Source organism: Nuphar pumila, chromosome 6 (genome assembly GCF_984573655.1).
Source record: "Nuphar pumila chromosome 6, dmNupPumi1.hap1.1, whole genome shotgun sequence".
Lineage (NCBI taxonomy): Eukaryota > Viridiplantae > Streptophyta > Magnoliopsida > Nymphaeales > Nymphaeaceae > Nuphar > Nuphar pumila.
The window spans coordinates 127,747,131-127,765,561 of NC_143254.1; the positions used below are offsets into that span (position 1 = coordinate 127,747,131).

The 18,431-nt window shown below is 37.5% G+C and overlaps 1 protein-coding gene across 2 annotated transcripts; it reads right to left on the reverse strand.

The window, feature by feature from the left end:
- Nucleotides 1–525: 525 nt before the first annotated feature.
- LOC149836142 (dihydroorotate dehydrogenase (quinone), mitochondrial-like) lies at nt 526–17,113 on the reverse strand. Of its 2 annotated transcripts, none has more exons than XM_090009026.1 (11): nt 16,772–17,113; nt 11,770–11,852; nt 5,506–5,829; nt 4,223–4,457; nt 2,986–3,066; nt 2,778–2,885; nt 2,639–2,668; nt 2,226–2,363; nt 1,889–1,926; nt 1,680–1,779; nt 526–998 (listed from the first exon to the last, which is right to left on the reverse strand). In XM_090009026.1, the coding sequence occupies exons 1-11, from the start codon at nt 17,102–17,104 to the stop codon at nt 924–926; spliced, it is 1,545 nt and encodes a 514-aa protein (XP_089865152.1). In that variant the 5' UTR covers nt 17,105–17,113; the 3' UTR covers nt 526–923. The 2 variants fall into 2 exon arrangements, with proteins under 2 accessions (XP_089865152.1, XP_089865153.1); XM_090009027.1 differs by having other exon boundaries at nt 16,767–17,105.
- Between the last annotated feature and the right edge of the window lie 1,318 nt (nt 17,114–18,431).

Below are 18,431 nucleotides of genomic sequence, written 5' to 3' on the forward strand. Positions count from 1 at the left end.
GTGACAGATGGTTCATATATTTCAGATTCACCCACTTGTTTAGTAGCAAAATATTCAGTTAGTGGGTCCTGATCCAGATCCAACCCATCACAAAATGATGAAGTTTGTCACTGAAGGATTCATCTGATACACTTGATGTGTTTCAAATGTTTTTTTTGGATTTATAACCCGAAGAAACCGCACCTAGTATGCTCAGCCTGCCATACCTAGTCATTGTACCAACAGCATAAAACTCCGAGGCCAAGACCCCTGCCCCCCAGGGCCTACGCTATGCATTGGCTTGCGCAGAAGGGCAACACCCATCTGAATCGAACCTTAACTACCCGGTCTAGTAGCCAAGGCCCCACCACGCCAACCACCCCTTGGGCATTTCAAATACTTATAAAACAGAAAAAGTTATAGGAAAAAAACAGGAAGTAGGAAAATTTCTTTTCTGCCAAAACGTTATCCAGAGAAGAGTGAAAGCAAACGGCCACCAAAAGAACAGCAAAACGAGTAAAGGTGAGAACATAGGTCATTCCTCTGTTGAAAATGATCATTAAAGAGTATCAATCCATGGATTTGCCCATGGACTTATGAACATAAATGAAGAATACAATATTAATATACACAAATATTCTTTAAGATCAACAAAAATGAAGAAACTAAGAAAAAATTTATGATGGCTTTTCTTTTTCGCCGAAAAGGGAGAAAAAAAATCCCTGTAGTGATCTGTTTCAAATACCAATTTGTAGGATCATCTTTACTCCTTGAAACCTAAAGGATTTCCGAATCCAAAATCCCTCGAAAGCGGGGAAAGCAACTCGAGTATATAATCACATTGATGATTAGAGAAAACAAAAGAAACTCCAACTGGAGCAGTAATGACCCCATTACTCTTCTCCACAAGCTGAAGGCATACAAAATCACCTTCTACTCAACAGCTATCGGCAATCCGCACCAACAGCTTCACGGACTGATTTGAAGCCATCCCTTTCCAGGCATCTAGATAGCTCAGCCTGCAGACAAAGCAAAAGAAATCTGATGATATGGAATCAAACTCATCATCGTGTCGTTTATGCAGTTGCCACTATTCTCAGTGCCAGACATGAATCATTTCAGTTGTTTATGCTGTTGCCACTATGCTCAGTGATAGACATCTCAAGAATGTTGCTCGACTAAATAACTTTATTCGTCACAAACTTTCTGACATACAACAACAACTACGCCTTCATCCCAAAACAATTGGGGTCGGCGATATGAACCAAAAAAGAAAATCATTTTGGGTCTTCCGCATGAATCCTTCTCCTCCAATCATTTCTATCCAATGTCATGTCCTCGGTGAGGTTCAAAGCATTCATATCCTTTCCTATCATCTCCATCCATGTCTTCCTAGGCCTACCCCGACCTCTATTAACTAATATATTTTCCCATTTCTCCATCCTTCTAACTGGAGCATCATTAGGCCTTCGCCGAATATGTCCAAACCACCGTAAACGATTCTCTCTCATCTTATTTTCAATGGGTGCAACACCTACCTTCTTACGTATTTCCTCATTCCGAATCTTATCTTTTATTGTATTTCCACACATCCATCTAAGCATACGCATCTCAGCTACACATTTTTTGATTATTCGTCACAAACTTTCTGACATGAATCGACAAAATCATCTCAAATTTCAGCTGATGTAGACTGGTACCTTTATTCGCGGGACCAGAGCAGGTCCCTCATATGCAAATGCTGTATAGACTTGAACAAGGGTTGCTCCTGCCCGAATCTTTCTGTATGCATCCTCACCACTAAAGCAAGTAAATTATCAACAATAAGTTCAGATTTCAAAAAACAAAAATCAGTATGAAACAAGTTTATGTAAATCCAGAATGCAGCAAGTCTTTTCATTATTAATACCTGGTAACACCTCCACAGCCAACAAGACTGATTCTTCCCTGGTGAAAGCAGAAAGAAATATGAAACTGTAAGATGACCCCTAATTGCTGAAATAAAGACAAGACTTATATAAACAGTAGTTAAAACAATAACAAGATATATAGCAGCAGCAGCAGCAGTAGAAACAACTATTATTATACAAGTCTAAACCCACGAAACATAAACATCAATTGCTGATGTAACCAGTCAACCGTATCTGTGATGGCACATACATTCAATTTCAGACACATAAGCAGCCACTGATGGATGCCAAGGCATTTTTATTCAACCACTGCAACCAAATATTATAGATACATACTTGGGTTAGGATGTAAATCTCCTTGAGAATATCCGTCGACAAATTCAATAAAGGCTTTCCACTCAATCCACCAGATTCTTTAGCCACAGGGTATTTATTTACAGGTTCTGGTCTTGAAACAGTTGTGTTTGATATAATCTGCAGGCACAAATACTTAGAGAGCATACATTTAAAAAAAAAATCAAGAGAGAACTCTAGCATTATTAAGCAAAAATTTTTAGAACAAACAAAAATCCAACCTTGATGATTAGGGTTTTTTTTTCTGACATCAGAAATGGTTGTGAAAAGGCTGTTCCACCTTAGATCGAGGGAAAAGCCCCACAAATTTTTCACAGCAAGCAATTTGCGATGGCTTAACAATCTATATATAAAAAGTATGTACGTATGCATATATAAAATGGAAGAGACCATACCAGTCCATCCAACCGCAAATTAAGAGCCACCTGGCAGAAACAGACAAATCACTGATATGCATATCATATTGAGTAAACAGTGGGTGTGGACTTAAATTTGTTACTTGATGAAAGATATGTAATGTGAAAAGTAACATACTGCAGCAATATCTTCAAGGTTTTCTCTTGATAGATCTGGTGAGATTTTAACAAGCAAAGGAGGGGGGCCTTTCTCACCCCATAGCATTTCATCACGAGCAGATTGGATCTTGTAAAAGCAAAAACTGAAAATCAGACTTTAGGTTTATCACAAACCATTATTAAGAATTAAATACATTACTTTCATCCACAAAACTGCAGCTGACAACCTTTCCAATGAGATCTTTAAGTTGTTTCCTTCCCTGAAGCTTCCGTAGTCCCGGAGTATTTGGAGATGAAACATTTATAACCTGAAGAAATGACATAAAAAATGCAGTTAAAAAATACTGCATTAGATTCATATCAGCATGTTATCTCAAGCATCCAGAAGAGCACAAAGTACATATAAGCCAGATTATGCTTGTTGAATTAGTTCAGTTCCTCAGAAGACTGAACAGCTTCCGCTCTTCGAAAACTGTTGAGAATGTAGAACACACCTATATCCATTGAACATCCTATGTGAAATAGTTTACTATTGAAAAGATCAATGTTTCCACTCTGCAACCATTCCATAACACACAGCTCATGAAGATGTCATACCAGTCATCTAAGCATAGTCAAACATTAAACTAATAACTATGTAATCTCAGAAACTACAGGAGTAAAAGAAGAACACTAAAATAAAAACATAACTTAATCCAATTTTATTATTACTTAATTGTCAATGTCCAGTAATTTTGTGGATCTTATTTTAAAAGGAGAAAAAGTTAGTTGTACATATTATATTCTTACTAAAATACCTTTATAATCCAAATAGTATACCACCATGCTATCCAAATAATGACGGGGGTGAAAAAAAAGAGAAAAAACTTGGTGATGTGTTAATGGAAAAAAACCAAAAGCCAGTGGAAACTAACACTCACATGCACATGTACACACACATATACATACCCACGCAAGCACACTCCAAAAATGTTTGCCATTTTTTGTGATGTATATCCATCACAAATATTTAGGTTGAGCTTCATTTGAGAGCTGTCTTACCCAGACCTGAACCTGGTCCAGTTTATTGTTCAGGCAGGGCCAGCATGGGTCTCATACTCTTATTGGTTTCAGGCCGCCCGGCCTAGCCAGAGCAGGTACCTGGAGGCCCATTATTACATCGCCTCATGTCCAACCCTAGTGCTAATCAAAATTGTTTCTCCATTGTTATAGGGAGCAGCTAAACTAACAACTTAGTGAATCCTTTTTGCTTCCCCCAACCGAATTCACGTAAGATAAAAAGTCATGCATGTGAACATTTATTCTTTTAATATAGCAGGCAATGTTGAACTTCAAGATAGAACAACAGGTACATCACAAAAGCACAAAAGGACAAAAGCAACAAAGTTGCTAAAAGAACAGATTGAAAATAATTGGTGTTAGACAATTAGTTTATGTCATATTTTAGCAAGTAGCTAGGATCACCAAATAATCAGCAACATGGCACAAGGTATGAAATCCTTGAAGGTAATCGGCAGCTGCATCTTCACTTGTCTTATTCTTGCCAATGTTAACGCCAACAATGCCAAGTCCTGCTTTTCCTCCATGGTCTACATCATCAGATTTCCTTTTAAACTTGATCTTGCCATACTGTCCAGCCAAACGTTCAACAACTGCCACAAGACCCTTGCTATTATAACAATCTCGACTAATGATAGCTCTGCAACAAAGCAAGAATCTAAACTATTATTCACCAGAACGAGGGACCATTATCCTATATTAACTAATTTTGCATGAAAGAACTCAACCATCATTTGAGGCAAAATAAGAAAAGCACAAGATCATAAGAAAAGCAAGCAGAGAAGCCCAGGGGAAAGGCATTTGTAATGCCCATAAGCTGACATACTAAATGAACATGCAGAATGAGAAACTTGCATCTTATGATGCTTTCAGATGCATAGTAAAAAAAGGCTGCATAGTGCAAATGATTTGTGTGTCAAAGAATAAAAAGAATTAAAGATGGACTTCCGCTTAAACGTTTGCGAAAAAGTAATAGAGACAACACAATACTTTTGCTCTGCCCCTTATGGAGCTGTCTTAATACAATGGGTCAGAATCAGGTATTTTACATGGCCACAACCCCAGAAGGTTGTACGTACCTTCCCACCACCTGTAGGGCAGGCATCTTTCAAAAGGGGAATGTGTCCCTTATGAACTCATTCTATGTTGGAGCCCTACCAAATGTGACTATTTCTGAAGAAACCCATGAATAATCAGCAGCTAAACAAATGTAGACATGTTCAACCACATTGTGTACCAAAAATATATAGAATGCACCAGCAAGTAGAGTCAGGAGAAATGGATCAATTAAAGACTTTTAATTGGTGTAATCCAATTTCTATGGATGATAAATTTGGTTAGAATCATGTTGATAGAAAAACATGCTAATAAGAGAGTTTCTGGCACTGATGCCTGACTGCACTTTACTATTGGTTTTGGAAACCTGAAGCACTGAAAATTTCCAAGTGTATTTCTGTTAAAATGTTGAAACACCTAAGAAGATGCTATTTCATGGTCACACAAATATTCAACGTTTTAAAAGCAACAAACAGATCACCGTCCACATGAAATAAAGCTACCAAAGTTTAAAATTTTTAGAAACTACAAACTGTGAAAATGGAAGCAGTGTAAAATAAGATGATATCCAGGATCAGGCAATCAATTTCAAATGGAAGCAACAAAAAAACAAAAACAACCTACATGCTTACCTCTCTTGTGGTATTCTGAATATACAAGGATTTGGATTACCCTCTTGGGGGATGGGGGTGACAGAGCCAACCTCAACAAAACTGAAGCCAAGTCCCAATAAATTCTCAACAGCCTCCGCATTTTTATCAAAACCTGCAGCAAGACCAATTGGGTTCGAAAACTTTTGCCCCCAGACTTCAACCTCCAGTATTGGTGGGTCGGGCCTCTTTTCCCGTGGGATGTATCCACGTGCTGCAGCTGATATTGCCAAACGATGAGCAGCCTCAGGATCTAATAAAGCAAAGAAAGGATTGACAAGCTTTGTTGCATTAAATAGCCAGCCACTGCACAAAAACAAGTACAATGAATCATGCATAAGAAGCAGGACATGAAGAGAAAAGACTACAACAAAGATTTGAAAGATTGACTCTGCCAATAATACCCACAAATCCGATATTAGTGATAATGCTCTGTCATGGGGAAGACTATCATAATGATTTTGAGAACTGGACTATTCAAAGTAGGCTTAGATAATTAGAAACATTTGTATGAATTGTGAAATTCATGATACTCGGTCAAATGTGATGATTAGGTATTAGGTGAACAAAACAGAAAGGCTGTTAGTACCCTTGTTGATGTGTTTAGTATCAGAATGATACCTACACTTTTATGAGAATTAAGATGGCAAGGGGAGAGCAAGAGTGTGATGCCGAGATTGATGGAGGTAAGAGAAAAGAGGAGAAGGTATGATGTCAGAACTGGTCCTTTAGAGGCAGTAGAAAATCAAGGAGAAACCAGGGCTCCCCTCCTCGTTTTGACTCCATACCAACTGTACAGGAACACGTTGGAGGCAGTCTCACAGCGTTAACCATGAGTACCTTGGAGACCTCAGTCACAAACCAAAAAAGGTGAACAAAAAAGAAATGATACCAAGAAAAAATGTAATCCGATGATTAACCAAAACAAAAAGGTTATCCATAAGTCTAATCTCCACATAGCTCGGGAACAAGCGCCTAAGAAACTATGAGTTACCACAATTAAACTCGAAATGCTAGAGTTTGATAACAAAAGTCAATGGTCAAATGATCATGAGAGAAAACAGAAATTCGACTTCAGAACACCCATGTTCTCAATAAAAAGATAACAATCGTCCTTGTAAGTCATAGATTTCCTTGTCCAGGAAAATCCCGAATACCAGATACCTATAAAGCAAAAGTATTCATGTCTAATATCTTATGAACTAGCTATCTAAATCCACATTAACCAGTACATATATATATGCAATCAAGGACTTAAAATTGCTTGTGCAAAGGTACCATTTATTTATCCAACTTGAAACAACACCAAGCTAACAATTATCTAGAAACTGACCGGCCAAACAGATGGTTTTTATCCCCTTAACTTCATTTGAAGAAAACTGGATATTTGGCATTCAGTAATTGTCATGAATACAAGTCCCAGGTAGCCAACTGTGATTGTATTGTATGATGATTGGTGATAATGGGATGATGATGATTAGAAGATCAATCGAGACATGGTCCCAATGATTGTAGCAATGATGATGGTGTTCATGGTGGTGGCCATCTATGACAGTAGTGATGGTGACATTGGTTGGGCGGTGAGGATGAGCAAGATTATAATGATGTGTTGCATAACAACAAGACAAAAATGATTATGATGTTGTTAGTGAGAGTGATAACAGATTTATGATGAAAATGCAGCAAAAGAAAATGATGATGGTTTGATGATACGGTGGGGAGAGAGAGAGAGAGATGATTGATGATGGTGATGAAAATAAAACTTACAAGATGATGGTAGTGGTATACGACGAGTTGATGATAATCATGGTAAATTGAAATAATATATTTATTCAATGATAGAAATGGCACAACAAATTTTTGTTCATCAAAACATTCATTTAGCTCGCTAAATTTAGTTTAAACCATCTAATGAAAGGTTAATTTGTCAAAAATCTGTCATCAAAACAGGGCTTTAGTGGGAAAGTCATCAATACAATTAAATGCAGCAAGTTATGAATGTAAGATGTACCAGCCAAGAATGTTGATGTATTTCATCTTCTCATGAAATTCCAGGTTCTATCCACAAATGTCACTGTGGATAGAAGTCTGTTCATAGAAAGTGTCCCCCATTAGAAGCAAGCAACATCTGAGGTATAAAATCTTTGCAGTCATTAGGACCAAGTTTTAGACTGAGTCTAAGTAATCTACTATGCCATGTTGTTTATTACCTATGTCACATGGGTGCGGGTGCGACACGGGTGCAGCGCAATTTCAAAATTTTTGGACACGGGGACTCGGCTATATATATATATATATATATATATATATATATATATATATATATATATATATATATATATATATATATATATATATATATATATATATATATATATATATATATATAATAAGATTGTAAATTTTAAATACAAAAATAAAAAAGTAATTCTTAATAAAAAAAGTATGGCAGGAGCCGGAAAATAAAGTATGGCAGGGGCCTCCGCCTGCAGGAAAATAAAGTATGGCAGGGGTCTCCGCCCCCCTGCCGAAAAAAAAGAACGAAGCAGGGGGCAGCCCCTTATCAGAAAACAAGGAGGAAGGAGGAGCCCCCTGCCGGACGAAGATGAAGAAGAACGGAAGAAGGAGGAGGCATACCTGAGACTGGTGGCTGGGGAAGAGGGTGGCTGGCGTCGCCTGCGGCTACGGTCGCCGAGGTCTGGGTCGTCGGCGTGACTGCAAGGGATGAAGACCAGACGGCTGGAAGGGAGGCAAAGATCGACAGGGTAAGCCCCTCCCCTTGTCGTAAACCCCTCTTTAGAGTTCGGCCCCGACGCAGGTAACATTTTGGATCTGGGTCGGGTCCGGATCCGAACCCGACCCGGATCTAAAATGAGTTTGAAAATGGACCTTTATAGACTCGGTCAAAGTTGACCGAGTCTATAAAGTGGATGGACTCGGCCCAAGTGCGTTGACTAAGTCTGACACCTGTTGACCGAGTCTGACACCTGTTGAATGAGTTTGCCCCGTGTCCGAAGCCGCACCAGTGCCCGCACCCGTGTCGGGGCGTGTCGACGTGGGTGCGTCGCCTCCCTAGCCGAGTTCGTGTGACATAGTTTATTACTCTTCCAAAAAGGTAAGAAACATCCAAAGAAAATACAGAATCCTATGGTCGACTTCCTAACAAGACATACAACAACAACTACGGCTTCATCCCAAAATAATTGGGGTCAGCGATATGAACCAAAAAAGAAAATCATTCTGGGTTTTCCACATGAATCCTTCTCCTCCAATCATTTCTATCCAATGCCATGTCCTCGGTGAGGTTCAAAGCATTCATATCCTTTCCTATCACCTCCATCCATGTCTTCCTAGGCCTACCCCGACCTCTTTTAACTAATATATTTTCCCATTTCTCCATCCTTCTAACTGGAGCATCATTAGGTGCTCCAGTTATTTTCAATGGGTGCAACGCCTACCTTCTTACGTATCTACTCGTTCTGAATCTTATCTTTTATTGTATTTTCACACATCCATCTCAGCAGACGCATCTCAACTACACTCATTTTTTGAATATGATGTCTCTTGGCAGCCCAACATTCCGTACCATATAGTAAAGTGGGCCTAATAGTCGTCCTATAAAACTTTTCCTTCAACCGCAATGGCATTCTACGATCGCACAACACTCCAGTTGCACTTTTCCATTTCATCCACCCAACCTTTATCCTATGATTTACATCTCCATCAATTTCTCCATACTTTTGAATGATAGATCCCAAATATTTGAAACAATCATCCACCGGTATTTCTTGCTCACCAAGCTTCAACTGCACTCCCATCACTACTTCGTTGCTTACTAAACCGACATTCCATGTATTCTGTCTTACTCTTACTCAACTTAAAACCTCTTGCTTTCAATGTCTGTCTCTATAATTCTAACTTAGCATTAACCCCAGCTTTAGACTCATCAATCAAAACAATATCATCAGCAAACAACATACACCACGGCACATTTTCTTGAATTGATCTCGTAAGCTCATCCATCACTATAGCAAATAGGAAAGGCCTTAGAGCAGATCCTTGATGTAACCCAACCGTTATAGGAAAATTGGTTGTCACCCCTCCACAAGTGCGGACATTGGTTACTACTCCTTCATACATATCCTTAATTATACTAATGTACTTGAGAGAAACACCTTTCTTCATCATTGAATTTGGCCTCGAAAATCTAAACAGGATATATTCATAACTCCCATTAAGGGTGAAGATGAAAAGAGTCTGTACCACAAACATATCAAATGAGACACAGCTATAAACAAATGAATTGATTAAGGTGGCACTAAAAAATTAGTAACTTCTTGTATAGAATATGCTATACTAGGCTTGCAATAACATCACTGAATTTGGCCTAATTGAATATGGATACACTTTAATAGGTTCAATTCAGCTGTAAATCCAATCTGGAGTGGACTCCGATTGGGATATAAAAATATAACCCCATATCCAACCGGTTTAGGTAGTAGAATCTATGCCACACAGACACTTCATTTAGCAGCATGTGTATCCCTTGTCGACACTATATGGCAATCAAACACTTCATGGACACGACACGACACTTCAGGGGCGCAGTCAAACCAGTTTCCCACAGTCAACATTGTGTCATTAACTTTATCTATTTTCTTTTATGAACTTATTTACTTATTTCATATTCACTTGAATTCTTTTTCTTTTAAAATTTTTCATCAATTACATTACATTTCAATTTTAATTTACTTTCATTATTTTGATGTTCCTAATTATAGTGATTTAGAATTGTTGTTTTAGACACACACATCCATGTGTGTGTACAGCCGTGCCCCCATGTCCTAATTATTGAATATTATTGAATCGTACCAAGTGAATCTGCATTGTGTCCCACTCCCACATCCATATCCATGTGACATAGATTGGGATCCAAAAAGATTTACTAGATCCAACTAAATGTATTAAGATTAGTTGGATATCCATCTCAAACTGTACCTTTGACGCCCTTACAGCCATCTGAATATAGTAGGATTGGCAAGAGGATTTATATCTTAAGAAAGAACTTTAGTGCGGCTTGAGCACCATTTCCTTAGAATACTCAGAAAACTTTATAACAGCTTATGACATATTTATGTGACGACAAAGGATACATATGAAGACTTACGCAGTCTCTCATCCAAGAAAACACAATAAATTTTTCTGAGACATGGAACAAGTAGAAGGCTATGAATTTTCACAATGATAGTGATGATGATGTAATGATGCATGGTGACAGCAATATAATAAGATAACAATCAAGATAAAGATAGATAGAAGAGATGATAATGATGAAGTAGACATAAAAGTGAGAGTGGAAAACAAAGTGACAACGATGTAGGAGAATAATACAATGATCATGATGAGGTTGGAAGTGACAAGTGTTTCAGTAAAGTCACAATATCTTAGAGAATAGATCTCAGGTTTGACTCATGAAGATGACCATGATGGTTTTGTGTCATTATGTATATGAAGAAGACAAATATGTAGCGAGAGATGTTTGTCATTCACCATATCTTTGTCAAGCTATGTGAATGTTGACTGTATGTCGTCTAATAAGTTCCCTAAAACCATGTCCATATGCAATAGGGTTGGCAAAATATAATCCAACAAAGACTAATAGAAAAAATAGTTATGGACTTCTCCATGCAATCCAAGGTAATTCTTCTATGTTAAGCCATGTGATGATAATATTATAACACTTGTAGTTCATCTAGCAGAGAAGAGACAAAAATTAAGATTTTGATAAAGCTGATGTTATCCCGATGTCCCCCATAGCATAATAAGTAAACAGATTGGGTTTCATTCATTCCATATCTACATGGATAAAATTTGTTATCACAATTTTTATTGTGTAGAAAGGTTTCATAAACAATGCAACCAAGACAGATAAAATCCTCCCCCAACCACCCACCCCTTCTTTTGATAGTCAAGCTGGGGATAATCCTGGTGGGATTCAAACACAACACCCCCTTGGTCATGATAGTGCAACCTAATTATCCAGCTACCTAATTCGACCCCAACACAACTAAAATCCTCACAAGTTTTTATGCAGTAAAAGTATCTAGCTTCATAAATAAACAAAACTACAAAAGGTATAACTATAGAATTGTCAATAAGAATCCAGAATATTTTATTAAATTCTTTCAAAATCAATTAGAATGCAGAAGTATGATATGAATGCTGAGCAAAGACTAGCTTATCTACCTGAAGGTTGCTTCATCTGCTGTACTTACATATGCTCCTCCAGCAATCACCACACCTAACATGGTCCCTGTCAATATTCTCCCCTGGTATGAATTTGCCATCAGATCAGACTAAGAAATTCATAAAAATGAAAAAATAATATAAGAACTCAGTACACAAGACAACCAGGAAAAGAAGACAGAGAAACAAGTAATAGGTGATGGGACCAACTCCACCACCCTCTTCATGCTGTAGGATATTTTTTAAATCCAACATTTCAATATTCCCCTGGATTCTCAAAGGTAAAAATAAAAATCTATCTAGCTATCAAACAAGTGTTTTTGTTTTTATTACTATCTGTATTTCATTATTTCTATTAATATGATGTTGATGACATGATGTTTTTCTCAGCATCCTGAGATTCGATGTGGCTTGAAGGAATGTATTTTGCGCCTAGAGCCTGATCAAAAGAAAGCAGTGGATGCAACCCTTCAGGTACTTTTTTTGTATAACTTCAAAGCTCAAGCCTTAAGGTATATATTATATTGTAACGTGCAAATATATTCAATTATTCATAAAACATAAATATGAAAATTATGTATTGATTTCATAATTTTCTTTAGATCAAACAATTTACACGTGCTACCTCAGATTTTGGTCAACCATTGGCAGTGAAGACTAGAAACAAAGAACTACCAGGTGCATAGATATTGTGTTTGTAATTTTATATTGATACCGATTTTTCAATTTCCACCAGTATGTAAGTTATAACTTGATGATTGTTCCATTGTTTTATAAAAATATTAACTTATAGTTAATTATTCATTTTTTAGCAATATGGTGGGAAGAAAATGGGGGATGTGATCTGGAATTGAAAAAAATTGCAATATGCATCGTCAGCCAAACTTGTTCCTCCAGTGGATGTGAGCACAATTGAAAACATTTGACCAAGTGTATACAAAGAGGCACAATAGATTGCAGAAAAAATGATTGAATGATCTAGTTTATGTTCGTTACAACTTGAGAGTGAGGGAGAAGCAAGTCTTGAGTGGAAACTCCAATCCTGTGTCACTTGACAATATTTTCTTAGACAATCCAATTGACTCTTGGATCACATGAGATATCGAAAATGGTGCAGCTGGTGAAGTGTTTATTATTTGCTTATTTTATCAATTTAAGGATTTAAGTGTAACAATTTAAGTATATTAGATTTTTGCATTTACCATTTTGTTAGTTTATAATGAACATTTGAGTAGGAGTATCTTTGAAAATTGAAATATTTTTTATGCTTTTCTCTCTTACAAATGTAGGATGATGATTCTCAAGAAGAGAATGTGGACATGGAATTGGTAAGGTGTGAAGAAGAAAATAATGAAGCTGAAGAGAATGAAGATGTTGGTTCATCAACACAAGTGCATGCTACTAATGACAATGAGAATGAGGACTTGGTTGAGATGATGAATTTGGTGTCTAGTGGAGATGATGAAGAAGATGGTTACCATGATTTGTAGGACTTACTAGGAGTTAGGAGTAGGACTTATGACTCTTAAGATGATGGCTTCTTTTTTGGGTCATTGTGCATTATGCCAATTTGGTGCTTCTAAATTCTAATTGTGACAGGCTGATTGCATATGGTGGCATGTATGGAATTATCAAACTTATCTAGAATCTAAATTTTGTGAAATTGTGAACTGTGAAACAGTCTGATTGCATATTTTGAAGTTTGATGATAAATTGTTAATTGTTTATTATAGTTTTTAACTTTTTATTAGTGCCAATTGCCAAAATATTACAGAATGATGCTTGCAACAGGTTGACATTTGGGAATTGAAAATTTCAGGTATGCTTCTTTATTAGTTTATTTTGTTATTTTATGCATGCCATTAATTGCATTTTATGATTTTCAATTTTTAAGGCATAATGCTGTTAGAAATTATTAGAACTTAGAAAGGTAGTGAATCTACTAGCTTACTTGTTCATTTTTTACTTGTTCTATTTATACTTGTGTAGTTTAATTATTAATATTTATTTCACAAATTTGAAATTTTCATTATTGTTCGTATTTTTGTGGCTAGTTACATGTTCAATTATGAAGCTTATCTATTTTTTTATGCAGATATTTTGTAGCTTTTGTCCTTTAATGCTTTGATTTTAGTGAAGTTGCTGCTTGGGCCTTGGATTTTGATTATTTGCATTCATATTGTAGAAAAACATAGTGTTATATTCAATATTTAAGAAAAAAAAAACTACGCCTTCATCCCAAAACAATTGGGGTCAGCGATATGAACCAACAAAGAAAAGCATTCTGGGTCTTCCACATGAATCCTTCTCCTCCAATCATTTCTATCCAATGCCATGTCCTCGGTGAGGTTCAAAGCATTCATATCCTTTCCTATCATCTCCATCCAAGTCTTCCTAGGCCTACCCCGACCTCTTTTAACTAATATATTTTCCCATTTCTCCATCCTTCTAACTAGAGCATCATTAGACCTAGCATCATTAGACCTCGGTGTTATATTCAATATTTAAGGTATTATTAAAAAAACACTAAAAAAATTTAGGTCCTAACCCGTCCGAGTTACCGAGTCGACCCGCTGACCTGCGAATCAAGGGTCAGGCGATCCAAGTCCGAGTCGTGGGTTTGCCAACTATGAACTAGACTAGTGCCTAGCGCCTTGCCTCATTTGGACCAAGACGGTTTCATAAGTTGCATCAGCCTTGAATGGATGGACCAGTTAACCAGGTACACACCTTTCATTATATATTAAACAGCTACAAGTTAGCTTGGCGATAGTAGGTTGGGCCCTTTATATGAAATGTTACTAGCAATGTGGCAATGGAGGGTAGCAAGGTCGACATCTAGTGGACTTTGCCAAATACACAAGGGTGCAGGGGCATAGCTAGGATTCATGTGAGGGGGGGGCAAACAGGGGTGTAGCAAAAAAAAATATTTGTGCGATAGTCCGGGGTTCGGGGGCAGTGCCCCCGAAAAATTTGTTTTTGAGATAAAATAAAAAATGGCTACAATTATTAATAAAAAACTATTTCATATGGACAAATCAAACTATTTGCTGCAGTCAGGGCTGGGCTAGGACTGGACTGGGCTACAAAAATGGATAAAAATCTATTTCATATGGAATCAGGGCTGGGCTAGGACTGGGCTTTTAAAACAAAAAAACAAAAAAAATTAACTGTTTCGGGAGGCAGGACTGGGCTACAGCCCAGTCCTGCCCCCCCCCCCCCCCCCTAGCTACGCCCTTGCAAGGGAGCAGCTAGCATAAATTTGGCTGAGAAGTTGGGAAAGGTTGTCATGTTATTTTTAATAGATGGGAAGTGTTGTATAAAGATTCACTCTTAAAATGGATCTTAGTCAAGATGGGGAAGGGTGATAAGGCTTGATTTTAACTACACTAATGGCAGGAGAGCAATCATTAGCAAGTAAGTTCCTCATTTAATGATGTGTTAAGGAATAAGATATTAGTATGTGTAGACAACTGAAGCACACGTTGTTCTCAACCTCATAGAGGTCAACCCAAATGCTAAATTTATGGCATGGAGCATAGGTTAGGAAGTTAAAAAATTATATAAACCAGAAGAGGTAAAACTGTGATTTTCATGATCTACAGCTGCTCTCTTGGTCATGGAAAACCACAGTCTGAACAATAACTGAAATGCATGGCGGAGATTTTGGCCCTTTCCTAAGATCCATGGACTTCATCTTTGGAATGTAGGAAGACACGTATGTGAAGACATAGTATGGTCAGACTCTCACCTCAAAAGATAATAGCATTATCATATTGAAGTGGATTTCTTCCAATCTGAAGACCCCTATGAGATCAAAATTTAGTTTCATTCCCCCAATCTCAAATTACATTTAAAATAGCTTATCTGAATTTATATATTTATTTGATCTGGTTTGAATAAAACCAAGTAGATCATATTTTTCACCTAAGCAGATATTTCTAGACAGATACCAAACCTATATAAAAAATGCCAACATGGAACAAATCATTCCCTAATAATTGCATGTATGAACTGTCTGGTGCAATCAGAGAAATGCACCATTTGCTTTGCTGCCAATGAAGCTTGTATTTTATTCATTGACTTGTAAAAAGAACTCGAGTCTGATTCTTCTAGCTCATCATCATTAGAACTCCAAAATTTTTTCCAGAGTTTTCACTTAACTAGATCTCTGTGGTCCAGAATGGCAGTTATCTCACATAGAAGTATCTGTCCGTCCCATAATATGGTACCCGCTCAGCCTTTTAACCTCTAAGACATGATAAAAACGCTTGTTTGAGTGCCTGTTTTTCAACCAAATTCCATTGGAGGGCCTAAAACATTCAATAGTTCTAACCAACACATGAATCATTTGCCATTTTTTTTCCTTCCAGAGGTAGAAATTGTCAAGTAACTGCTTATTGATGCATGATTCCATATTTGACACCAACAAGCGAATGCTATCTAACAATACAACCGGAGGGCACAATATCAACTGGCCGCTAGACGGGTGGTCAAGGTTGGATTCCCATGGGCATCACCCCTCTGCGCAAGCCAACGCCCAGCTTAGGCCCTTGGGGCGCTGCCTAGGTATGACAGGCTGAGTCAGCGAGGCCAGGTCTTTGTGCGGGTGTGGCTTCTTCAGGGTTATAAATCAACAACAAAAAAAAAACATAAAAATGAGTAGCTCAAAGAAACCAACCAAACCAATAACTATGGAAACGTGACTAGCACATCGAAGGACCCATTATAGCCCAACCAAAATCAAGCACACACACCGAAAAAGCAAATCCCTTAATACAAAAAGCTGCAGTATCGATCGAGCAGAGATGTGAATATCAACACAAAATGAACACGCCAAATCCTATCAACTCAATTGGTTTGGTGATCCGACCAAAACGAACGATCAAAAACTTCATCAAGACCTACAAAGGGTAATCACCTAAAATGCGGAACGAAGATATGAAACAAAACCCAAGCACAAATCACCCAGACGAGAGAGAGAGAGAGAGAGAGACCTCACCATGGTGACGCGGGTGCGCTTGTCCGCGGAACGACGAGGAGGAGGAGGAGAGGCGGCGGAGAATCGCCGGCTGATCTGGTGGCGGACGGTGGCGGAGGTGGCGCGAGCTAGGGTTGCTCCGCCTCCTCCTCCTCCTCTTCTGAAGAGGGTGGGCGTGGGTGAAGACGCTAACCCTAGGAGCCTGCTGCATTGCCGCGCCATCTGTCTCTCTCTAGACTGGTTACAGAGAGAGTGGGAAGCGGAGAAGAGAAGGGCGCCAAGATGATCTTCTACAAAAGAAAAAAGGCGTGTTTGTTTGCTCAACTTGGAAGCGGGAAACGCGATTCCCTGCATTCCGAAGCTGTCCCCTTTTGGTTTTTGGCTTGTTTAATACTCCAAGCCAGGCCTTTTAAAAAAAAAAAGACTAGGAACCATATCCTCTGAATCAAAGACCTAGTGGCACTGGCTAAGCCTACCATACTTATGATTGTTGTTCCGACGGTGTAAACCCGTAGCCTCCCTAGAGTCGCCGAGCTTCTGCTGAACAAGTGCTTCTTGCTCGGCCTCATGGAATGGAACCCTGACTACCCGCCTAGTGGCTAAGGCTCCTTTCACTCCTTGACAAAACCCCTTGGGCCTCTCCGGGATGTCTTTGATTACTGACTTTACCACCAAGTTAAGTCTTGAATATATATTAAAGATATTTTTAAAAATATCATGATTTATTGCAATATTTTTAAACGGCATAAATGATGGTGAAATAACGGAATAGCTTTTAGAATATCATCTATTTTGAAAATAATATGTTTTTATCATGATATTAATGTGACAAAACCAATTTTTGCAATTATTTTTACGTGTTATTTGAATTAGCATGTGTATATAAATTTTTGTCAACATATTCTCTAGATTTTTTTGAGAAAAACCATACTTTTCAAAATATAACTAGATTTTTTTTAATGAAAAAATATAGCCAGTTTTTTCCTCGCAGAGATTCTCCCATGGCAATATCTATGACATTGTGACTCAGGTATGCTTTGAAAAATTTTAAAATGTTCGTCATTTTATTTTTTAGAAAATAAAAAATGTTGAAGACTTGCTGCTGTCATATAGCATGTATTAGAAGTTTTTACCCTTGTCCATATATATATATATATATATATATATATATATATATATATATATATTAAAAAAATCACTTGTTTGTGGAGCATGAGAAAAATAATATAAAAAATGTGAGAAAAATGAGAGAGAGAGGCTCAATCAGCCGCCTCTCAAAGAGAAAGAAAGGTGGTTTACCAAAAGAGAGAGAGAGAGAGAGAGTTGAAAACGGTGGTGGGTAGGAGGAAGACGAAGGAAGCTCTTCTTGTGCCAGCCCATGAGATGAGATGTGTTGTGGGTGAATGATTGCCCTAATAAAAAAAACTTTGGTAGAAAAAATTCCATCACATGGTGGTGGAGAAATTTTTCTTATAGAAAACCACACTTTTTAGAAAAACTTTTCTTTCAATTTTTTTTTTCATTTGAAATAGGTAGAAAAGTTATCATTTGTTCTTTTTATACTTGCATTTTTTTCTATCATTTTCTTGCTTTCAAATGTGCCCTAAGGAAATGTTGGAAAATACACTTTATATGCATTGCAATTAAGCAACTATAAGTTGCTTGACTTATTTTTTTCAAA

Bases quoted from the DNA above. Each gene is read 5' to 3' on its own strand.
- LOC149836142 (XM_090009026.1), bottom strand. From the start codon at position 17,104: ATGCAGGGAATCGCGTTTCCCGCTTCCAAGTTGAGCAAACAAACACGC. The intron at 1,780-1,888 runs GTATTAATAATG...TACTTGCTTTAG, and splicing joins GGCTGTGGAGGTGTTACCAG to TGGTGAGGATGCATACAGAA. The intron at 999-1,679 runs GTACCAGTCTAC...CTTTGTCTGCAG, and splicing joins CTCTGGTCCCGCGAATAAAG to GCTGAGCTATCTAGATGCCT.